The sequence below is a fragment of the Pogona vitticeps genome, chromosome 4 (assembly GCF_051106095.1).
Source record: "Pogona vitticeps strain Pit_001003342236 chromosome 4, PviZW2.1, whole genome shotgun sequence".
NCBI classification, from domain to species: Eukaryota; Metazoa; Chordata; class Lepidosauria; order Squamata; family Agamidae; genus Pogona; species Pogona vitticeps.
In genome coordinates, this window is record NC_135786.1 from 126864344 (window position 1) to 126889560 (window position 25217).

Sequence of the window (25217 nt, forward strand, 5' to 3'; positions counted from 1 at the left end):
ATCAGCAAAAGCTTCCTGGAGTTTTTCAGTCTGTTTCAGATGTCCTTAGCCCAAAAAGGGCACAGTGTAATCTACAAAATAAAAATGTCAACTGGTATTTAAGGGCAGTCACTGAGTTGATTCCTCCCTTTGCAATTTGTATAGAAAATGTATATTCAATCAAAGCAGATCCTGCATCTGTCAAACCAAGCAATGTGTTCGCAATACTGAGCCAAACCTGTTTTGCTTTGCGGCTTATCTCCACTGCAAGGTCGCCACCTGAGTTCCCAATCCCAATCACGATGACTCTTTTGTCCGTAAATTCATCAGGACTCTTGTAATCACGACTGTGCAAGTAGCGACCTTTGAATTTTGTAATCCCTGTAAATAAACATTGAAACTGTTTGAAGTTATGTCAATGTGTACCAACCAGACCCAGTATTGTACCTTTCTACCTAGATATCTGTAGAGTTACACAACCAGTCAGGAAAAAGCTCCTTTTCTCCTGCCCCTTCCACTTATTGCTCTTTGTGTTATTGATGTCTTCCCTTCTGATATAAAGGCAAAGGTAAAGGTTCCCCTTGACAATTTTTGTCCGGGCGTGTTTGACTCTAGGGGGCGGTGCTCATCCCCGTTTCCAAGCCATAGAGCCAGCGTTTTGTCTGAAGACAATCTTCCATGGTCACATGGCCAGTGCGACTTAGACACTTCCCAACAAACACACACTATCTGTAATACATTAATCCCCATGACCTAAAATAAAGGTCTGTGTTGAATGTTGTGAGGTGTTTTCTAATGCAAATAAAGTTAGGATTAAGGGTTTAGGGCTAGGAACATTTGTTATACTTACTGGAGCGTGAGACATTTCCTAACACTACAATGTCACCCCCAACAGAGTAAGTTCCTATTCCCCTATATGGTTCCAACTAGAGATGGGCACAAACCTTCCTCTGACTCCCTGGCTGGATCCCCCACTCACCAGCCAGTGCATAGTTCTCTCCTCTTTCTCTTCAGCTGTTTGACCAGTCTCTGGCAGGAGCTCGGTATTCCCTGCCCCGCCTCCTTGGCTGATGGCCCTCTCAGACAAAGAGGCAAGATAGGCAACCTCATGCTCCCGAGGGAGGAGGAAAGGAGTGCACTCCAACTTGTGAGTGGGTCACTGGCTGGGGAGGCAGGGGAAGAGAATGAGTAGCACCTGTGGTGCTGCACCTATGAACTGGCACAAACCTCTGAACCCATGGGTTTGTGCCCATCTCTAGTTCCAACCTAGTGACAAGCACAGCATGCCACTGCTGCTTCCATGCATCACGGTTCAATAAAAAACAGCACAGAAAAGTGTTCTGCCCATGACATTGTATTGCCTGGGACATAAAAGTATCACAATAGCAAAATTCAACAGATTTCTTGGGGCATTTATCAGCTTAGCTTTTGTTTTTCTTCAGAAAAATATTATATAGCAACAGTCTGAAATTGGGTGAAGCTCTTTACAACTGCAGAATGCCCTCTTTTTAGCACTAGTCCTGTTTGTATTTTGCAACACAACATTACTATCTGGGGGGACTAAAATGGCCCCTCCTAATGCATGAGAGCCAACAAGCTTCTAAAGCACATTTAGAGGGTTGAGTCACTGGGGAGTATTTGCATGACACTAGAAATTCAGGAATCAGGCAGCTGAAATCTGTATGGTTACCTTCCTTTGGTGAACACAAAAAGTTGGAGAAGTAAGTTTGGTTGTTGTGGGTTTTTCGGACTCTTTGGCCGTGTTCTGTAGGTTGTTCTTCCTAACGTTTCACCAGTCTCTGTGGCTGGCATCTTCAGAGGACAGCACTCTGTGCTCTGGTTTAGTTTGTCTTGGGAGTGCAGTATTTATGGCTGTGTGTCTTTTTCTGTAGATGGGTGATTAATGTGTCTTGTTGTGGGTGTATTGCTGTGCTAAGAAGAAAAGATTATCTGTCACTGTGGTTGATGGGTGTCATTAGCTGGTCTTTTGTGTATAGTGATCCCCTGTCCTTGTGGCTGGGTGGAGTTCGTTGACCTTTTGCACGCTGTATTTTTGAGAGCTGGGAGCCAAGTTTTCTTGAGCTTCACACTTTCCTCTTTTTTGTTGAAGTTTTGCTGGTGCTTGTTTATTTCAATGGCTTCCCTGTGCATCCTGATGTAATGATTGCTGGTGTTGTCAGTATTTCAGTATTTTGAAACAGAATTTCATGTCCAGTTTCTTTTAGGGCATGTTCAGCTACTGCAGATTTTTCTGGTTGTTTTAGTCTGCAGTGTCTCTCATGTTCTTTGATTCTGGTGTGAATGTGGTTCCAATATATACCTGCCACAACTGCAAGGTGTCCTGTATACTCCTGCAATGGCGAGGGGGTCCCTTCTGTCCTTTGCTGACCGTAACATTTGTTGTATTTTTGTGGTGGGCTTGAATACTGTTTGTAGGTTGTTGTTTTTCAAAAGTTTCCCCATGGGGTCCATGACCCCTTTGATGTATGGCAGAAATACTTTATTTGTGGGTGGCTGTTTTTCTTCTTCAGTTTGGTGTTGTTTTCTTGGTTTGATGGCTCTTGTGATTTCATTTTTGGAGTAGCCATTTGCCTGCAGGGCCCAATTCAGATGGTTGAGTTCAGTGCTGAGAAACTGAGCTTTACAGTTCTGATTTGCACGGTCTACCAGTGTTTTAATTGTGCCTCTTTTTTGCTGTGGGTGGTGGTTGGAGTTTCTGTGTAGGTACCTGTCTGTGTGGGTGGGTTTTCTGTAGACCTTGTGTCCCGACGGAGGTCAGTTTTGCGTAGTTGGCCCTCTATTTCTTTTTCCATGGTGAATTGTATATTTGGGTGAATGCTGTTGAGATGGTTGAAAAATTCTTCCAATTTTCTTCACCATGACTCCAAATTGCAAAGGTGTCATCCACATATTGGAAGTAAATTTATTTTTAGGCTTTTCTGAAATGTTAAACATGTCAGTCCTGCTGACTGTCTCTACAAGTAACCCATTACCACCACATAAATTCATGCCTTTGCTTTTATTAGCATGAAAGAAAGCAACCCTGATTCCAAGCACTTCACAAGTACTACAATATAATAAATCCCACTCTTCCTTAGGCATGCAGGAAAAAAAGGGCAGAGTGCAGACAGCATTCGTTAGCTCTTCTGATTATAGGTAAGTGGTCGTAATTGACCGGATAGGTGGGATATAAATAAAATAAATAAATAAAAATTAGCTTGTTAGGCCTTAAGGACTTAAATGACCTTGAACATGCTAACTAAAGTCTTCTTTCTTTCCGTCTTTCCGTTTCTTCTGTTCAGCATCAGACAAGCTACAGAGTTAAAAGTACCAGAGTTCCAGTGACAGAGATGGGGTACTCAAAATACAAATGGGAATTGCCAAAAAAGTGCATCTCCTATCTAAGCAGTGGGGTATCGTGGATCACATTGTACTTCCTCTGCTAAGAGACTCAGTGTAATGGACAACCTGCGGCGTGGGGTTCTGGTGAAAATAACCTGAGAGATTACCCAAGCCCTCCTGTTGTTATGTGCCATCAAGACACCCCAATTCGTGGTTACCCCCTGAATGAGAGATCTTCAAAATGTCCTTTCCTCAACAGACTGCTCAGGTCTTGCAAACTCACAACTGTTGGTTCCTTTAGGGAGTCAATTCATCTCATATTTTGTCTCCTTCTTTTCCTGCTGGCTTCCACCTTTCCCAGCATCGTGGTCTTTTCCAAAGAATCCAGACTTTTCGTGATATACCCAAAATAGGACAGCCTCAGTTTCAACATTTTCGCCTCCAGAGATAGTTCAGACGTTATTTGCTCTAGGACCCACATGTTTGTCTTTCTGGCAGTCCTGGGTTTCCTTCTTGTAACTTCTTGTCCACAATAGAGGTGGACAGTAGGATAACCAAGTAATGAAGCACACCTTTTTCTTCCGGAACAACCCATAGTTTCTTATGATCTACATAGTCAAAGGCTTTGCTATAAAGCATACACTGATATTTCTATAAAGCACACACTGATATTTTTCTGAAACTTTGGTGAACTCCAGTAGTCAGTGGATATTTGCAATGGGGTCTCCAATGCCTCTTCCTTTTTGAAATCCAGCTTGAACATCAGGCCTTTCTTGCTCCTGAAGGAAACTGATGCCCTTGATCCATTCCAGTCTGGGTTCAGATCCCATCATGGCACGGAGACAGCACTGGTCACCCATTATCTTGCAGATAACCTTTTAGGGGAGGCCCACAAAAGCAAAACATCCTTGTTGGTCCTCCTCCACCTATCAGCGGCCTTTGATACTGTTGATCACAGTATCCTCCTGGGGAGGCTCGCGGGGTTGGGGAACGGTGGTCAGGCCTTGGCTGGCTCCGATCCTTCCTGGAGGACTGCCCTCAGAGAGTACAGCTTGGGGAGATACTATCCACTCTGTGGGCTCTCAGTTGTGGAGTCCCACAGGGGTCAATCATCTCCCCAATGCTATTTAAAATCTATACGAGGCTGCTGGGGGAGGTCATCAAGAGTTTTGGAGCTTTGTGTCAACAATAGAGTTTGTGCCAACACTATGCGGATGACACTCAGCTCTATCTCTCCTTCCACCCTTCTGCAGTGGATGCTGTCCCATCCCTTGAGCGCTGCCTGGATGCGGTGCTGGGATGGATGAGGGAAAACAGACTGAGGCTGAACCTGGACAAGATGGAAATCCTAGTGTTTGTGCTATGGGTGCCTCCTTTTCCTTTGGGGGAGCCACACTTTCCATGAAGGATCAGGTGTGCAGCTTGGGCATACTTTTGGACCCAGCGCTACTGATGAAATCCCAGTTAGCATCTGTGGTCTGATCTGCCTGCTTCCACCTAAAGCGGATTGCCCAGCTGCGTCCCTACCTTAACACTGGGTCCCTCACCATGCTGGTCCATGCATTGGTAGTCTACTGCAATGCCCTCTATGTGGAGTTGCCCTTGGGACTGCAACAGGCCCAGAACGCAAGGGCCAAACTACTGAGTGGAGTTAGAAAATACCAACATATCTCCCCCATCTTGGCCGCCTTACACTGGTTACCTGTTCACTTCTGTTCCAGCTTCAAGGTGATGGTATTAACCTATAAGGCCCTAAACAGTTTGGGACCTCGATATTTAGTTGAGCGCCTCCTTCCAGTTAGGTCTGTCCATCCAATAAGATCATCATAGGCGGGGTGGCCGAGAGTTCTGACCCCGAGAGAGGCCTGGGAAACAACCACCAGAAATCGGGCCTTCTTGGTGGTAGCTCCGCAACTGTGGAATACCCTCCCATCAAAAGTTCGCCTGGCCCCTTCACTAGGCACTTTTAAAAAACCACTAAAAACCTGGTTATTTAGACAGGCCTTTCTAGATCAAATAACATCCTGATGCAATAGCGCACAGCCAGCACAAGATATTTTGCTCCATGAGGCAAGGCCCATTTCCACGTCAAGGTAAAGAATACCTAAAGTCATCTAACTCACTTTAGCACCTGAGGCGGAATATCCCAGAAACATTTCTCCTTATCCCTGGTAGTCAGGATGAAATACATGTAATAAGAAATTAGGTAATTGACCATTTGCTATCTTACCTGACACCCCTAATCTGACCTAAACCAGTCACCTCAGCCACGCCTAATTATAAAGCCAGTTCTGAGCACCAGGTTTGGCTCTGTCATCCTATCCTACATGACTCTGCAGAGAGGGAAAAGGAGTTGAATGCCCCTTGACAAGAAGGGGCCCTACCTGGGAAGGAGTCCAGTGGCAGCTGTGGATTGGTGTGGTGCCCAGTACAAATCAGCACTGCATCAAAGACCGATGAGTCTTGTTTTCCATCAGTCTCTGTGACAACATCCCACTGGCCATTTTGAGAGTAGTCGGCATGTTTTGTTATGCTGCACACTTTAGTCTGGAAACAAGAAACCAGCAAGTCAATGAAACAACTATCACAAGGACAAAGTTCTATTTTATTGTTTTCATTAGGACAAGGTACAAATATATTAGGCATGAAAGAACTCTTAACCAATATCCTGTTTCTCTAGAAGGCAAGTTGGAATTGACTAACTAACCTTGGCTAGACTTAGACTCAGATTACAGTAGTCTTTCTTCAGTAAGTTGTTCTGGAAACAACTTTGTTTGAACCCAAGGATAAACTCAGACGAATTTGTTTTCAGGATAAAGATAGGGTTTTCCCGTGGCGGGGGGAGGACATGCTTACAGTGGGTTGTCCGGACCCATTCAATTTAATAGGGACTTTTGTTGTTTAGTCATTTAGGCACTTACAGCAAATCATTTTTGAGCTCCTGGTTCCCTCTAGGGGTGAGGACAACCCAGGAACTCAGTCTTAAGTTCTTATCTCTTTTCCTCGTCTCCTTTGCTTGCTTCTCTCTATGCTTTTTTACTCCTTCTGCTTTCTCCTTCCTTGTCTGTCCTTTTTCTTCCCACCTCTGGGACAAACCTCTTTCACGTTTATGGGGATATGTTGCATCAAGAGGACAGCCCGGGGCCCTCAGCAGAGCCACTGATTCCCACAAGGCAATCTACAGCTGAGCCCAGGGAAATACCTCCATCTGCCATAACAGGGAGAACAGGAGCCCTGTTGGATTGCTCCCCGTGCAAGGGTGGGGGCATACAGAGCAGGCTTGCCCCGCATGCTTACAGAGGTCTCACAGGGCCTAAGGGCGAGACAAAAGAGTCTCCAGGGTGAGAAGAAACCCCCTCTTCGCCTCTCCCTGCATCACTGAAGGCCAGATCCTGTATTCAGAATTGCACTCCAGGAGATTCCTAGCATCTCTGGTGCCTTAGCTCTCCACCCAGCTGTGTCCCAAAGGGGGCAGGGGCCCACTCGGCATATGAGTGGAGTTCAGACAGACAGACAGACAGACAGACAGACATGCACGGACGCACGCACGCATGCACGCACGCACGCACGCACGCACACACACACACACACACACACACACATGAAAGATGGACATGTATTCACTTCAGCATCATTTGCTAGTAGAACACAGTCTCCCTTACATCCATACCATAAGGCAACCCACAGAAGACTTTCGATTATATTTAGTTAATGGTTGTTGTGGGTTTTTTGGGCATCTTCAGAGGACTGGAGTCAGCCCACAGAGACCGGCAAAACATTAGGAAGAAAAACCTTAGGAACACGGCCAAACAGCCCAGAAAAGCCACAACAACTATTAGATCCTGGCCGTGAAAGCTTTCGAGAATACATATATTTAGTTATTTAATGCACTGTTTGCTTTTCTACTACTCCGCAAAAGGCTCTAAGCGCTTCTGAATCTGAGACTTGGAGGGTGGTAGAAAAGGAGAGAACTGTTCTGGTGGTGCCTCCCGCCCAAGTGAAATTAGCTTAATATCCACATAGTTATCTTGTTTATAACTAAGCTAAGAAGTCTTTGTTGCCTTGTGTTTAATTTTTATTAAATTTACATTTTTTAAAGTTGAAGATTCAGTACTTCAGTCCCTGTGACTCCCACAGCTGATCATTTTATTTTTTTCTATTATTATATTTTATAAGCATCGCATTGTATCAGACCAAAGGCCTATCTAGAATAGCATTCTGTTCATACTGGTTGCCGCTGGGAAGCTCACCAGGAGGGCATGAACACAGCAGCACCCACCCCCATTCATGCTCCCCCAGCAATTGATACACACAGGTAGATTGCCCTCTGGTACAATGAAGGGAAGCATTTCCTTTATGACTAATAGCCACTACTCCCGACCTCTGTAAATACCGCTAATCCTTTTTAAAATGTGTCCACGCTGGCAGTCTTCTTCTGTCAAGTGAATTCCAGTTTAACATATACAGTAGGACCCCCATATCTGCTAGGGATTGGTTCCAAACCCCCATGGATACTGAAAACTTTAGATAATAGTGAACACATCGATATGGAGAGAGGGAGAGAGCATGGTAAAAGGAAAAACATCAGAAAAAAATATTTTCATATATATTACCAGATCTGGCCTCTAAAGGGCGCCAGGGACCATGCTATGTATTCGTCGTTAACAAGTATTAAAAGAACAGTCTCCGGCTCCCTCTAGTACTGGTAGTACATTTGAAAATAAATTGGGTGTTGTTGTTGTTTTTCTTTTAATATTTTAAGACCGTGGATATTGTACAGTGTATAGTGCCTATTGTATAGTGCCTCTTTTTATCTGTCCTGAATCTTCCACCCTTCTACTGATGACCTCAGATTCTAGGATTCTGAGATGAGAGATTGAGTACTACTCACAGAACAGTGAAGCTGACCTTGACAAACAGGGGATAAAAGCAACGGTTACATAATGGAATGTTTTACACAACAGCCATACAGCTCTTACCTACAGTACACAAAGCAGGTCAAAATATTTGCTAACACTTTCAACCTAGCAGGGCTTCTGTGCCTTTGAAAGCTGCACAAGAGACCACAGAGGAGTAGGTATGGCTTCACTGACATGATGGACAAAGCTTACTTTTTTGGACTACAGCTTCCAGAACCAGCCTGACCACTGATTTGATGCTTATGTTGTCAGGAATCCTTTTGCCCAGCATCCTTATTTTTTTATGCCAGAAACATACCTACATGTATGGAAGTGCATGTGCACATGTACACAATGCCAAAATCCTATTAGTTATGCCCACCAATATAATACAATTGTTGTAAATTTCAGCAGTAAAGTCAGGGGAGGCATTCCTCATTATGCAGTGAGTCACACTAAGTTAACAGGAATTGCTTATGTTGACATCCCAACTTGTGGGAAACTGCAACCCAGATTTACACCAACTGCTTTAGCCCAGCATAGAATGTAACAGGATTTGGGCCTAGGGTTCTACTCCCAGTGCCAACACTACTCTTCTTACCCTGAAGCGGATGTACTTCAGAAGATCAAAGTGTTTGGCATACATCCGAAAATAGTCCATGATCTTGCTATTATGCATGTAGTTGGGAAAGTCAGCTGGTATGGGAAAATCACTGAAGCACATCATCTCCTTAGAGGTGTTGATGATCACAGATCTGTAAATGCTAGCCCGATCTTTCTCAGGATCCTCCTGCAGAAAATACAATGTAAGGTTTTATACACTTCTGTAGGCCATTTTGCATGCCTTCTTTCCCAGTCCTTGCTTTATGGGGAAAACAATGGAAACTTGAAATACACAAATCTACATGCTGAAAAAGCACAATGGGGCACAGAAGCAGGAAAATATACAGATCTGTATTCACAAGATACTTTCTGGAACCCCACAAGCTAGATTATCCTTTAATTTTCTTCTGCCTATTGTGTAAGCAAAACAGCAGAATAGCACAGGCTAGCTATTGTTACTGGACAGTATCCAGAAAGGTGACAGTTCTGACTATATCACACATCATGACCTGCTAGTATTTAGTGCTTCACTTGACCAGATGAGTTTCTGCCTTATGACAGACAGGCTTTCCCATAGTTACTCTGGCTATAAATTACATATTACCCCTTTCCCCAGCCAATGTATTCCTCCTCCTCTTCTTTACTTATGATTTATTTAAATCATCAAAAAATCTGATTTTTAAATATAATTTGTGATTTCAATCAAATAATTTAATTCAAATCCACTCTACTGTTATGTGTTTTTTTTTTGTAGTAACAAATTTTTGTATGGCCAATAGAGCATGCGCCTTATTTAAAATGTGTGACAAGAAATATTCACCACTTTTACAACTGTGTTTATTAATCAAAATTAAAAGGCACATTTACTGCATTTTTGCAAAGCGAGGAACCCCTCATTCTGCTTACAAGGCATCTGTGCTACAAAGTTTCAATGTGGCTGGTATACAGGCAGGAGAGGACCAACCTCCCCCCCCAGTCAAAAACAGGGACCAACAGGTCCGATACCCCCTTCTGAGGAGGGGGCCACAGCAGCTCAGCCCACATGCAAACCACGGCATACCACCAAAAGGCACAACCCATTCCATTCTTGTAGTGGAAATCTAATGAACTGATATTAGAGAGAAGTGTATATTCTGAATATACTATTTTAGCTCATATACAACAGCAACTCTCTGCATTCCTTAAAGAACTCACAACAAAGAAATAACATACACAAATGGACCCAGGAAGAGAGAAAGGGATGACAGGAAAATAGAAATTAAAATGACAATTTAGAATGTTCAACTCAAATAAAACGATTCTCATAATCAAAACATTATGCATTCCAGTACTTTTACAATACCAGTGGGTATCACACACTTTTAATATCCCAGCTTAGCATAAATCCTAACAGGATAAAAGTTAAAGACAATAAAAGTGGGTGAGCCTATAATAAGATTAGGCCATTTCAAAGTCTGCATGTCTCCCTGAGGGAAAAGGAATGTGACTCGCCTATTTACACACAGGCATTCTGAGATAAAAATTATAAATGAAAACGGAGCTTGGCATGTTATACTTGGAAAAGAATTCATTGCTTAACTCATTATAGTATGTACTTGATGGAAGCCACCCTGGTTCTGCCCCTTTTTCAGAGCAGCCACTCGGCTCCCCTCCTCTGGCCATTTCCGAGCTTCCTGAAATCATTGTCAAATGGTGATGCACAGCACTGGCCAAACTTCTATGCAGTCTTGCAGATGAGGAGTGACCAAAGCGGAACAGAGTGTGCTGATCTGAGCCAGAGGCAAGTCAGTAAAGAGGTCTTTGCATTAGTGAGCCTCCTAAAACATTGCTATGGCTTAAAAAAAGCTCCCCTTTCCCAGACAGAAGGGAAAAAAGAGGAGAATCACAGCCTGTGAAGAGGAATTGAAATGCTGGATCTACTCTTGAGGAATACTTGACAGCACTGAAAAGAACTCACTTTTAAGGAACCAAATATGAGCTAGCTCTTGGGCTGCCTGTGTTCCTACCCTGTGACTTTAAACTGTTCTTTGCATAAGTGAAACCCATTGTCCCTTTCCCTTCCTTTCCTGTTCTTACAGCTCTTAAGATGAACTATGGGAATTGTTGCAAATTTGCACCAACAACCAACCACCACAAAGGAAGCATCAGTACAGTATTCTGGAGCAATGAAGCTTACCTTGAACCTCCAGAGCCCCCCTATATCATCACTGCTTTCAAAGCACACAGGCTCCAGACCTTCATCCAAACAGCATTTGATGTTGCAAAGTCCACTGGAGCCACCTCCTACGATTGCTACTCTCTTTGCCATGGTCTGCAGTCAGATATGACACATGTTAGAATAAACCTTGGTGGATTAAAAGATTATTACTTTTCAACTAGTTCCCATTGCACGTTCATCCCATGCTCAAGCAAAACTGTTGATGGGACAGAAATCTGTTTGGTTTACATTTCATTGTCATCTTACCAAACTTTCAGTTGCTCAAATCTGAACATAAAATAATGTATCAATAAGACACTAAAATTGGTACTTTTCTCTGGTTCCCAATGAAGTTCATAGAAACATGGATACCATACACAAAAAATGTGCACAATTGAGACTGCATGGAAAAACGTTGATAAGCTAAGCAGTTCAACTATCAAAATGGAAATCCTCCATGGCTTTGGTCTTCCTGACTGGGTTCTGTATTATAGAGCTTGTATTCTAGATTGAATAAAAGAATGGATAACTCTAGAAAATGATAGATTACTTATCTTGGAAGGACACGATTTGCAATTAGGTTGGCATGCTTATTTATGGTATTAAAAGGACAAAGGACAAAAGAATTTTAACTCACATATGATAAGAAAAGCTTTACTGGGAATGTGGAGAAAGATTATACAACAACTTTATTACAAAATACCTGTATGGGTGTCACCAATAGAGGCCTTTACACAAACCAATCTTATGACAAAAGCAAATCTTTTAAGATATCAAGATCTATTAAAAAAGGATGGTGAATTAAGGTCTAAAGAGGAACTAGAGTCGCAGAATGTATATTTAGACTGGTGGCCTAGAATACAGCTAGAATCTAGATATACAAAAGATAAAATAGAGGGTTTCTCCTAAGAGCAAAAGATTTTTGATAAACTTTTATTGGGTTCAAAAGAACAAATTGTCAAGAAAATGTATAATTATATGTTGGAAATTAAAATGCAAGATGAAATGGTTAAAGAATCTATGATTAAGTGGGCACAAAACAAATGGCACAACATTGATATTGATCAATGGCTGAAAATATGGCAAAATAACATAAAGCTTACAAGATCGGTTAATTTTAAAGATAATATATATAAGATGTTTTATAGGTGGCATATGACCCCCCAAAAAACTGTCTAATTTTTAGGGCTGTAATTCGTTCCTGCGCCTCTGAGCGCTTTATGTTGCATTTAAAAAAAAAAAAGTTGAGAAACATTTTTGTATACTGCAAAGCCACTGTATTTTCCTGGAACATCCACTCAGCACGCGTGGGCTGTTTCCCCCCCCCTCCAGCAGAAACTTTGGGGCGTCGGAGCGGAGCCGACCCGCGAGCAGCCGCCCCTTCCTCTTCAGCAACAGCGCGCGGAGCAGGCAGGGTGTGCGCCTTCCCTACCCCTAGCGAGCAGAATCAAAAGAAACAGCCAAAAAGAGAGAGACAAAAACACGTCGACCTTTAAAAACTATTCTATTTTAATATTAGTTTCCGTGAGCGCTTCGTCAGAGATGTTAAACAAAAGTTAAGTGCGGGACGAAAGACCAAATTCACAAGTAAAACACTCTAAATGTTCATTGGCTCCAAGAGTCTCTCTCTCTTTTTCTACATCGGGTATTCTGGTCACAAGGCAGAGGCTCCTCTACTCCATTAGCCCTCGCCTTTGTTTTAACAGAACAACAAAAGGCCCCGACTCTGGCTTCGGCGCCAACGCAACCGTAACGCGGGTCGCGGAATTACCGCCTCTACCGGGGCAGGGGGGAGCGGCGAGGGCCCTTTTCCGAGCAGGCTCCGGGTGTGCGAGTCTCCTCCTCCTCCTCCCTCGCAGCTCGACGCCCTGACGGCTGGGCTTTGGTGTCCCCTCGGAGCCCTTCTCCGCGCCTTCTCCTCCCGCCCCGGGAGGCCTCGCTGCTCCCTCTTCCCCTCCCACAGCCGTTCCAGGAGGAGGGCCAGAGGACATCCCAGCCCGCCTCGGCCCCTTTAGACAACCGTGACCCCTCTTCCCGCGGAGTTCACCCATCTCCGCCTGCAGCTCAGCTTTCCCGTCCTTCTAGGGCTTCAGAGGGAAAGCCCTCAGAGCAACCAGGGCATCGACACAGCCATCCTCCCGCCTATGCCCTGGGAGTTAGCTAAGAAGGAGCGAGGCGGTACTACTTGGGGGGGGGGGGGGCAGCAGAAGAACGAAGGACCGTAAGGCCCATCCAGAGGGAACATTTGTTGCACAGTTGCGCACACTGTTAGGCACTGTAGTATTTTTCCTGGTGTCCAGCGAAAGGAAGGCTTGGACCAGTGCCAACTGTTACAAAGAGCAACAACAACCTGCTTTTCAGGCTTTCTAAAATCACCTCCAGGAGGTAGTACTGGTGGCAAGGTTCAGGCATCAAAAGCCTTTCCTGTCAGTGTAGCTCTAATCTACTTAAAGAAAAACAGGGATTCAACATTGACCAAACTCCTGGAGGCAGTGGAAGACAGGAGGGCCTGGCACACTATGGTCCATGGGGGTCACGAAGAGTCGGAGGTGACTTAACGACTAAGCAACAACAAAAGTGCTTGAAGGCAATTAGAATAGCAGCAGAGGACTGTTGCCTTGGAGCTTTTCAGTTTAGTGATACTCCACTAAAGCAAAGGGAAAAAGAAAATCTAGTACACAATAAAGTTTTAAAGAGTTACAGATTTCTTCAGCAGTTTCTTCAAGCTTTTTGTTTCATTTCCTAAAAGAGAGGTTAATTTCTTAAGAAATGCAACATGGGGTAATGTGGGCAGAAATGCTCGTAAGATCTGTTGTTGTTGTTTAGTCGTTAACTCGTGTCCAACTCTTTGTGACCGCATGGACCAGAGCACGCCAGGCCCTCCCGTCTTCCACTGCCTCCTGGAGTTGGGTCGAAGTCATGATGGTTGCTTGGATGACACTGTCCAACCATCTCGTCCTCTGTCGTCCCCCTCTCCTCTTGCCCTCACACTTTCCCAACATCAGGGTCTTTTCCAGGGAGTCTTCTCTTCTCATGAGATGGCCAAAGTATTGGAGCCTCAGCTTCAAGATCTGTCCTTCCAGTGAGCATTCAGGGTTGCATTCCTTCAGAATTGATAGGTTTGATCTCCTTGCAAGTCCAGGGGACTCTCAAGAGTCTCCTCCAGCACCGCAATTCAAAAGCATCAATTCTTTGGCGGTGAGCTTTCTTCATGGTCCAGCTCTCAGTTCCATACATCGCTGCTGGAAAAACCATAGCTTTGACTATGCGGACCTTTATTAGCAAGGTGATGTCTCTGCTTTTTAAGTTGTTGTCGATGTTTCTCGTCACTTTCCTCCCAAGAAGCAAGCGCTTTTTAATTTTGTGGCTGCTGTCACCATCTGCAATGATCATGGAACCCAGGAAAGTAAAATCTGTCACTACCTTCATATCTTCCCCTTCTATTTCCCAGAAGGTGACCAGTGGCCATGATCTTAGGTTTTTGTTTTTTTTTTGATGTTGATGTTGAGCTTCAGACCGTTTTTTGCACTCTCCTCTTTCACCCTCATTACAATGTTCTTTAATTCCTCCTCATTTTCTGCCATCAGATTGGTATCATCTGCATATTGGAGGTTGTTGATATTTCTTCCGGCAATCTTAATTCCGGTTTGGGATTCCTCCAGTCCAGCCTTTTGTATGATGTATTCTGCATATAAGTTAAATAAGCCGGGGGATAATATACAGCCTTGTCATATTCCTTTCCTTATTTTGAACCAATCAGTTGTTCCATATCCAGTTCTAACTGTTGCTTCCTGTCCCACGTATAGATTTCTTGTGGGGGCGCTCTCCTTAAGTTGTTGAGCACACTCTCCTGGCACAGTGACGGGCTCCTGATGGGAGTGGCAACTACTCATTCTGCCTTTTTCCCTTAGAGTTAGATCAAATGTTCAAAGGCTCTCTCCGGCCAATCTTAGTAGTGATTAGGTACCGTATTTTTCTATGTATAAGATGCCCCATGTCTAACCCAAAATTAAGAAATCTAAGTGGGGCTTAGCAAGTGTAGGGGGAAAGGGATCAAAACACTGTAGGATCAAAGCAATCATGCGACTGGATGATCGTTTTGATCCCTTTCCCCCTTATACAGCCATGGGATTGCTTTGATGCTTTCCCCCTACACTTGCTAAGCCCCATGGGACTTAGTAAACAGAGGGGAAAGCAAGGATCAAAGCCATCCTGCAGCACTTTGATCCCTGCTTTCCTTTTGCTAAGGTTTAGCAAGTGGAGGGGAAAGCAGGGATCAAAGCCCTGCAGGATCACTTTGATCCCTGCTTTCCCCTCCACTTGTTTTTCTCTCTCTTCTCAGCTTACTTCCATGTATAAGACAACCCTCAATTTTTAGTCTAAAGATTTTAGACAAAAGTATAGTCTTATACATGGAAAAATATGGTAACTAGTGTCCTATCTGAATTCTTTCAACAATCTCTGTAAGGTTAATAAAGGGAGTTCTCAGGGCTTCTCCTTGGGGCTCTGCTGGCAGACATCTACATGTGGACTCCTCATTAACTTCTCTCTCTAAAGCTAATTGCTTTGTTCTGTGATCACCTACACAACTGGTTCTTAACCTTTGTTACTCAGATGTTTTTGGACTGCAACTCCCAGAAGCCTTCACCATCAGCTCTGCTGGCTGGGGTTTCTGGGAGTTGCAGTTCAAAAACACCTGAGTAACAAAGGTTAAGAAGCACTGACCTACACCATTAGCCTTTTATTTCGTGATCACTACAATTTCTCAGGAGATAGATAAGGTAATCAGGCACTCCCAGTTCTTTAAGAACTTGCCATAGTTTGCTGGAGTCACACAGTCAAAGGCTTTTGCGTAGTCAATGAAGCAGAAGTAGATGTTTTTCTGGAACTCTCTGGCTTTCTCCATAACCCAGCGCATGTTAGCAATTTGGTCTCTAGTTCCTCTGTCCCTTCGAAATCCAGCTTGTACTTCTGGGAGTTCTCGGTCCACATACTGCTGAAGCCTGCCTTGGAGGATTTTGAGCATAACCTTCCTAGTGTGTGAAATGAGTGCAATTGTATGGTACTTGGAGCATTGTTTGGCACTGCCCTACTTTGGGATTCTTTGGCCCCTTCATGGATTGCTGCCTTGTCGTGGCGAAGGGGCTTGAGTAACTCAGAGAAGCTATAGGCTGTGCTATGCAGGGACACCCAAGACGGACAGGTCATAGTGGAGAGTTCTGACTAAACGTGATCTACCTGGAGCAGGAACTGGCAAGCCGCTCCAGTATCTCTACCAAGAAAACTCCATTGGCATAAACAAAATATCTGTTGTTATGTGGCCTCAATTCAGAACTGACTATTATAGAGTCCCTTTCAAGATATGTGAGATAATTACGGAGTAGTTTTACTAGTTCCACCTCCCCAGTGAGTTTCCATGGCAGAGTCAGAGTTCAAACCCAGGTCCCCTGTGTCTGCTCCGTCCACGTTATCCACTACATTGCACTCTGTATCCAGTAAGATCTGTTACCTGGTCAAAAAAGGCAGATATGCAAAACCTGTGTTGTAAATGTAATTAACAGAATAATCAGTACATCACCTTAAGATCACTGGGTTTAAGGTGGGATAGAAATATAAATAACAACAAAAACATGCTTGCACAGATTAGATTTCCCATTAAGCTCTGGGTAACTTTCAGCAGATCAGTTTATTAATCTCCAGTTACTTGACAAATGCTTGCAAAGAGTGCAGTCCTACATGCAGTTACTTGCGAAATGAGGGTTGCATAGAAGTGTTTCTCAATATTCCATAGCTATAAAACTTACCAAATTTTTTAATATTGCTGTTACAGCCTCCCAGCAGTTAAAAGAGTAAGTAATAATAGATACAATTTAAAACATTGTCCTGACAGAAAACTATTCTACCTCGACTGATGCTCATTCAATTGCAGTTTTGTACTTAAAAAATTTGGATGGCCCAGCTTTCAGGATTATGGTCAAGCAGATATGGTGAAAAACCAGGAAGCAGTAGTATTGCTGCACAATATTGCATGACAGCACAGTTCAATACACTCTACATATTCAGAAGTTCACTCATTTAAGCCGTGAAATTACTGTTTTTGCTTTGTTGCTGGGGTTGATCTGCCTTAATGTTAGCAGAGCTTCAGTGCCTATTCTAACCATCACTATAACATTGTTTGTTAACTAAGGAAAAAAAAACCCTCCAAAGACCCTATGTGCCATCAAGTCACTTCTAATATATATGGTGACTATGAGTTACTGATTTCCAGAAGTGTCAGTTTTGCTCAGATCTTGCAAACCACCAACATCTCATGTTAGGTTGTTCCTAACAGTATTGTACTGTATTTTCGATTAAGTTCTCTTCTAATCTTGAAAACTGACAGCTGTGGCTTCCTTTATTGAGTCAACACATGTTAGATCTTCCTTTAGGTCCTCCTTCCTCCTTTTCTATTACTGCACCTCACTTTTCCCAGCAATATAGTTCATTCTGGTAACTTCTGTATTTCCATTATATGTGCATGGTAGGATAGGCTCAGTTTAATCATTTTTGCTGAAGTGAGAGTTGACTTGATTAAGCACCCACTTTTCTAATTCATGGTGCAGTACCTAAATTACAATATTGCAGTGAAGACTCTGTTCATAACCTGAGTTTGAGTCTGGATTTAGGTAGCCAGCTAAAAATTAATTCAACCTTCCATCCTTTGGAGGTTGGTAAACTGAGTTTCCAGTTACATTCTTTGCTCACTCCAATCTCTCCCCCTCTTTTTTTAAAAAATCTCAAAAGCCAAAGGAACATCTTTCAGAAAACATGCACACAACATGTCTGTAGAGCTTCCGGTCCAATATAGCTTTTCTTCCTCAGCTTGCCTAACTCAAATAAAGGGTTTGGAAATTGAAACATAGCTTTCCAGTCAGCATTCTGCAGAATTGGCATGGCAACACTACTGTACTTGAGAAACTAAAGGGTATGTTTCTTCATTGTACGTCTTGTACCTACGCACACCTTTACTTCACCATTTCATTAAACAGCCCATCAAAATATTTTGGTACAGAGGGACTAGAGCTACATCTAAGCTATTCTCGTTTCCATCATCTTCCAATAACAATAGTACAATTCATGTGCCCAAAAGCAGTGTAACCAAATTATGTGTAGGATAATCAGTTAGATCATCTCCCTGAACCACCTGATACAGAATGCTTAGCTCGGAACATCACTCAGGTGAGTTGGATACCTGGTTGCAAAGCCAGAGGTCAGGGGTTCGTCCCCTCTGTGCCTCCTGAGAGAAGAGCCAGCCTGTCTTACGTTTTGGGCAAGCCACAGAGTGCCAAAATGCTCTCAGAAAGAAATAGTGAACTATCCTATTCCGGGAAAGGGTCACCAACACCCTAAGTAAAGCTCAACTTAGCAGCATGCAGTTGGCAGTGAAAAAAAGTGGCAAAGGAGAGGGAGACATGTCAGCTTACCCTCAGCTGACGAGGGTTGGGCGTGAGGTTGGAGCTGATGTGGTTCAAGGGGCAGGCCATGGGGGTGCCATAGGAGCCGTTCTGGAATTTTTATTTACTACTGAAACTACTGAACTCTGGTATCAGTTAAGCAAGGAACCAGAGCTGTTTTTGGTTTCTCCATTAGATCTGGGGTAGAGTTGGTTGAACTGGTTCAGCTCTACAGCCTTACCTGTCACGAGACAGAAGCAGGTCATGGTGTTGAAATCTAGTTTTATTGATAGTTAGATAACTGAACATTTCAGAAGGAAGAATGAGGACTGCTCCTTCTAGACTGTCTCAAATGGTCCCACATTCTTTCAATGGAGCTGTATCCTGATTACTGCTTTACAGTATTTTCAATTTACTTTGCACTCTCCTTCTGGGTTTTTGGCTAAAATGATTGTAAATAAACATTAATGATTAATAATGTAATCCTGTATATTCTAATCTGCCTTTTTCTTCCTCCCAGGACAGTTAAATGATGTGGAGTGCACGGCAGAGGATAGAGGACCATTTACTTCAGCTTTAGTTCTGTTTTTGCATGACTCTTTTGCATGACTCTTCCAGCCCATAGGTCTTGAAAAACCAGTTACATTACACCAACAGCAGCCTTTCTCTGCTGCATTTTCACAAGATAACAGCTTAAGCTTCAAGGCAGATGAGGTTTACAAGGACCCTTGGGCAGCTAAGACTAATGGGAAGGGAATTCCCAGATTTATGTATAAGACAGGGGTGTGGGAAAGGGAAGTGGGTAGCAGTACATTTAGTTGTGCAGTCCTGCTGCTAGACAAAAGGTGGTGTGTCAAGAATCAAAGAAGGGGCCTTAACTCCATGAACTCATCTGGTGTTCAGGAGTTGGAGTGTAGTCCGTGGAGGCCTCTGGCTTATACACACACACCCAATTCCTTCAACAAGTGTTTATTCAGAGTATATCATGCCCCTCCTTGGAGTTCAGCCTGGGTCCTCATGCCATCAGAGAGCGTGGCCATGCACCTCAATACTGTCTGGTCTACAGAGTATTTCAGGAGATGACATAGAATTCAAGCTCCTTACTCTGAAATTGTTCCTCACCTCTTTATTATATGGATGTGTCCAGCCTGAAGCAAGGACAAGATTCTGTCCCTGCCCCTCTCCTGAACAGACACCAGCCAAACTGGCATTTGAATTTACTCAAGCATAGGCTGCGGAAACCTTGAAAACAGCAGGCTGCTTTAGTAGGCAGGGGACAGAGATGCGTAGGGCATACAACTCTCCTCACACTCCTCATTGCTATTCCCCCTCCCCACCGTATTTGCTAGATGCGGGTTTGTTTATTGAGATATGGACAATTGCAGCTGATTCCACCAAACAAGCTGAGACAAGCTGTGGGTTGTCTGAATCTTGAATATTCATCTGTAAGGCCCTATGCACAAAGAAGGTAAAACACTGTTAAGATATAGTCAATCTAGGTTCTCCCATGGTCAAGAAATCATGCCATACATAAAGCTTAACTTGAACCACAATGTTTGAGGTCCCATCCTTGGAATTAATGCAAAAACTCACACATAGACCTTAAAATGAAAGGACAGTAAAGAGATGAGTAGAACCATTTTTTTTTCAAAGTCTTGAAGTATTTTAATGTTTTATTTTAAGGTATGCGTAAGCTGGGTACCCAGCGTAGTGTAGTGGATAGAGTAATTGACTAAGACACAAGAGACCCCAGCTAATGGTCATGTGGCTAGAAGATTCTGGGATATATAGTCTAAAAATGACTTTCCCAAGCTCTGAAGGATATCCTGACACCACTTCCTGAGTAAGGAGTCTATTTCTGGATTGTACACATACACACACACACATTTTCGTACAGTTACAACTGATATGTTTCAAGTATTTCTAGGTACTGTACTTCCTAAGCTCCTGTGTATTAAGAGTCATAATACAAACTGAGAAGAACATAAGTGTACTTTGTTAATGTTTTTCAAAGTTCAAAGTTTCAAATCATACCCACAGCTGCCATTTACAAAGCTGCCAGTACTTTTCAATCACCTTTGCTCAACAGCTATAAGTAATTATAAAGTGCACATGTACAAAGAACATATGGGAAATGACTTAAAACTGCAACAAACACTGCACATACCTGAGAAGTCTGCAGACGATCAGGCAACAGCACAAACGAGTACACTACTTTGTCTCTTCCCCACTTAAATTTGCATCAAGGGTGGAGATCACGTCTTGAGCAACAGTCCCTCCCAACTGCTTGCTCCTTTTAAACTGAGATAATGACACTCCGAAGGGAGGAGCAGATTTGAAAATATTTAACAGAATCTTGTTCTGTGGTTTAGAAGAAATGGCAAAATGTACTAAAAGCAAAATCAGCACGGATTTGTTGAAAAATCACCAGTGCCAAAATATCATATGGATTATCAGGCTGTACACATGAACATATATTCTTATTAATGATTACTGTTTGCATACTACTGCATAGACCCAAAGATCAAGAGGCTTTGTGGAAGAGTGTTGTTGATTGCAGGGACAGGTAAGCTCAACAGCCAGCATATTATTAACACCTCAATGTACTAGCTGCCTCTCTGAATGCAGTTGCAAAATAGGCTGGTTTATATAACCCTGAGTACTCTCACGTAATAGGTAGATATTTAATCTATTACTTCAGCTAGATATGGGTAAGAAATGCATTTGGTTTGTACTTCAGTGGATATTGTTCATGTTATGAGCCATCAAGTTGGTTCTGACTGAGGGCAACACTAGTGACTTCCAGAAAGTCTTGTAGTTATAGCCGTGCTCAGCTCCTGAAAACTCAAAGCTGTGGTTCCTTTACTGATCAATCCACACATTATTTGGTCTTCTTTTTCCTGTCACCTTCAACCTTTCCTAGCATTATTGTGTTTTACAATTAATTTTGCCTTCTCATGATAAATGTACACAAAGTTAGTCTCAATTTAGTCGTGTTTGCATTTTTTAAAAATGAAAAAATGTGTTTTTTAAAGGGGGAACTTATGAAGACAAAAAAAAATACAAAGAACAATGAAAACAAATTGGCTCATGTAAGTTTTAGAAGAAGAAAAAGGTTTAGCTCCAGCAAACGTTCCTAGAAGCTTCCTCAGTGGTAGCTCAAGGGAAATGAGAGATGGAAGTGGGTGTGCAGACATGCACAATGGGTGGGCTGGTCTAATGGCTCTATGTTTATTTATTTAACTTATATTTTAACTAATATTTAACATATGTTTAAGTTTTAACTATGTTTAAGTTTTAGAATATTCTAACGGCTTCTGCACAGGCACAGAAGAAACCCATATGTGTGATTCACAGAGACCACAAAAATAATTTGCATTAGTCCCCATTAAATTTAATTCTGTTGTTTTCAGTCCAGTACTCAAGCCTGTGAAGATCTTTTTGCTGTAGAGCGAAAACATCGTCAAACGAAATGAAAAAAACCATTGAAACGCACTGAAAACTGTTCAATGCGTTCCAATGGGCTGCGAAGATCCTCCATACGGCAGCCTTTTTCGGTATCTGTAAAGTGAGAAATCCGTCCTAGAAAACAGGGGGGGGGCATTTTCTTCAGCCGGCAGCCATTTTGAAACCCGACGATCAGCTGTTTGCTGATCGTTGTAAAGCGAACATCGGTTCCCGAAGCAGGGAACCAATCATCATTAAATAAAAAAAACCATTTAAAACATTGTTTTGTGATTGCAAAAAACTAATCATATAGCAATTTCCTCGTTAAGCGAGGCAATCGTTAAGCGAGGCACGACTGTAGTAAGGTATTCCTTGACTATTTGTTTACCAATCTCAGGCTGCAATCGTGCTCCTTCGCACTTGTACTTCACATTCCTCGGGGGGGGGGTTATAGACTGCCTTTTAGTGAAAGACGAAGCTAAAGTAGGAATAGAGCACGTATGTCTTTTCTTTGTTGTCTGTTACCACTTTCCCATCTCCACTGAGTAGCTAAGCCATTATTTGATTTCTGTCTTTTGCTATCACATACCTGACAAATGCTTTTTTTGTTGATTTTAGCATCTCTTGCTAAACTCAGCTTTTATCTTCCTAACACCATCCCTGCTGTTTGCTGTTGCCTGACCTTCCTTCCATTTCCTATATGTTTTCAAATCCTCAGTGAGCTTTTTGTGACGCCATATTGGTCTATTTTGCTGTCTTCCACCTTTTGCTTCTGCGGCCGTACTGCAATGGATGCAGGAGAACGGACTGAGGCTGAATCCGGATAAGACGGAAGTTCTGAGGGTGGGTGCCCCTGTGGTAGGTGGCTCTCTCACATTTGGGGGGACCACCTTGGCCGCGAAGAGTGGGGTCCGCAGCCTCGGCATATATTTGGACCCGACGCTCACCATGGAAACTCAGGTGGCGTCGGTAGTCCGCACCGCATTTTTCCATCTTTGGCGGATTGCCCGGCTGCGACCCTACCTCGACATGGGGGCGCTCACTACCTTGGTGCATGCGCTCGTAATCTCAAGATTAGATCACTGTAACGCGCTCTACGTGGGGCTGCCTTTGAGGCTGACACGGAAACTTCAGGTGGTGCAGAATGCGGCGGCCAGGCTCCTTACAGGAGTGAGAAAATATCAACACATCTCTCCAACGCTGGCCGCATTGCATTGGCTGCCCATCTGTTTCCGTGTCAACTTCAAAGTTTTAATGCTTACTTATAAGGCCCTAAACGGTTTAGGACCTCGATATTTGGCGGAACGCCTCCTCCCACCAAGGTCTACCCGGATCACCCGCGCGAGTCAGGAGGTGAGGCTGAGGAGCCTGACGCCGAGAGAGGCCCGGAAGGAGAAGACACGAAACCGGGCCTTCTCGGCGGTGGCTCCTCGCCTCTGGAACAATCTCCCTCCGGCGATTCGTGCGGCCCTCACACTGGGCACCTTTAAAACCCAATTTAAAACATGGCTGTTTATTCAGGCCTTCCCTCCAGCCAACTCTTGATTTTTTCTTACTTTTCCTTTTTATTTTTACTGCTGTTCTTGTTTGATTATTATGTATTTGTCTATGTTTTATTATTTGATTTTATATTTGGAAGCTGCCTAGAGTGGTCCGGTGGGCCAGATAGGCGGGGTATAAATTAAATACCGTAAATAAATAAATAAATAAATAAATAAATAAATAAATAGTTCTACCTTTAGAATTTCCTCTTTAAGAAACTCCCACTCACCTTGAGCTCCTTTTCTTGTTACAATCTCCTGCCATGAGACCTTACTTATTCTTGTTACTGAGTTTATTAAAATTAACATTCCTGAAATCCAGTATACATCTATGGCTACATTCTGGTTTTGCTTCCTTTGGAATCTAGAAGGTACTTGAAAGGATTAACATCAACGACAGATGTTTAACGCATCTGTAACATCATGCATTGTTCTAGATAAAGCAAGCCTGAGAGATTTGGGGATTTGGGTGAAGGGGGACAGAGAATTCATGTGAGGGCAAACTTTGTTTCTCCTGAAGAGACCCTGCTCAGGTAACAGCATGGGGTAAGAATTAGAAAGAGAGCCAGGTCAGTGAGAAATTTCTTAGTTTCTAAGTGCTTACCTTCTTTAAGATGATCCCAGATTGGTTCTATAACTTCTTGTAACCTTGTTCCATTTCACCAAGGATGTTTAGAGTAACTTATACTTTTTTAAAAACTTCTGTAATAATTTCAGCCTTTTTTGCTTTTCTGTTTCTTTTAAATAAAATACATAAAATTCTATCCAGGTGTTGTTTGGATTTTGGTGCAGAGGAAGACAAACCTGGAAGAAATATCCATCCTTTTCCAGACAAAAATCACTTTTGGATAAATCTCTTTATTCTGATCGGTCCATACCTCAACATTGTAGTCAAAACACATACAATAAATATGAACTATCCACATCAGCTAAAAAGACTGATAAATTGTTTTTCATTCCTGCAATACTGAGTGATTACATGTTTATTCTTTTTACCTTCCCCTTTTTCCATTTACACAGTTGAAAGATTAGTGACATTTATAACACTTGGCAAAGAAGCATAATGAGACCAAGTGTAACAGTTCTGCATGAGTCACTTAGCCAACCTGCAAATCTTAGAGTACCAATCTTATCAGATTTTGGAAGCTAAGCAGGTTAAACCTAGCTGGAACTTGAATGGGAGACCACCAGAAAATATCAGGATCTTCAGGTAGGTCTGAGAGTTGCTACTAGTCAAGAGGGTATGATATTGTGCTAGAGTGATTATTCACCCAATTTAATGAAACTTTCTATGTTCCTGTGCAGCCCCATTAGACAATCCAAGAGATTTTTCAACAATGTAATTTTGCAGGAAATACACTGGGGAGATTGATTAATGAACAGATAACACAAGAAGTACTTGCAGCTTCTAGTCCCCATACCTTTGCATATGAAAATGACTTGCAATATTTTAATTAGATTGCAACTCAGTAAACAATAATGGAAATACACCTGATCCTAAGCTCTTGCATACGCTTCTGCAGACAAGACAGATATTTCAAAGTCAAGGTGTGGGAAACATGCTTTATAATGGCAGGGACGCTTAGCATCCTGTTAATAATTTGTCTTTTACATATTTCTACATTATTCACCATTAGCATAGAGCATACTTAAAATTCGTTTCTTTAGACCATGCTCAAGTATCCTGCATTTCTGGGCACTATAGGCATGTGAAGAATCAGAAGAGCTTGGCTAGCAGATGACTTGCGGAGACGTCACTTCCGCCAGGATGGCGAAG

General features: G+C 42.8%; 1 protein-coding gene across 4 annotated transcripts in view; it reads right to left on the minus strand.

Moving 5' to 3' along the window:
- The window catches only part of LOC110089833 (flavin-containing monooxygenase 5), a 33379-nt gene extending 12619 nt beyond the window's left edge, over window positions 1–20760 (minus strand). Inside the window, exons 1-5 of one of the 4 annotated variants that reach the window (XM_020813162.3) lie at window positions 20620–20760; window positions 10999–11133; window positions 8821–9009; window positions 5706–5868; window positions 218–360 (exon numbers count right to left, since the gene is read on the minus strand). In XM_020813162.3, the coding sequence (XP_020668821.3) occupies window positions 218–360; window positions 5706–5868; window positions 8821–9009; window positions 10999–11130 (627 nt within the window). In that variant the 5' untranslated portion in view covers window positions 11131–11133; window positions 20620–20760. Of the gene's footprint in view, window positions 1–217; window positions 361–5705; window positions 5869–8820; window positions 9010–10998; window positions 11134–12509; window positions 12643–12790; window positions 13007–20619 lie in introns of those variants that run through there. The other 3 variants (XM_020813163.3, XM_020813164.3, XM_020813165.3) reach the window with 3 other exon arrangements.
- Window positions 20761–25217: the final 4457 nt, after the last annotated feature.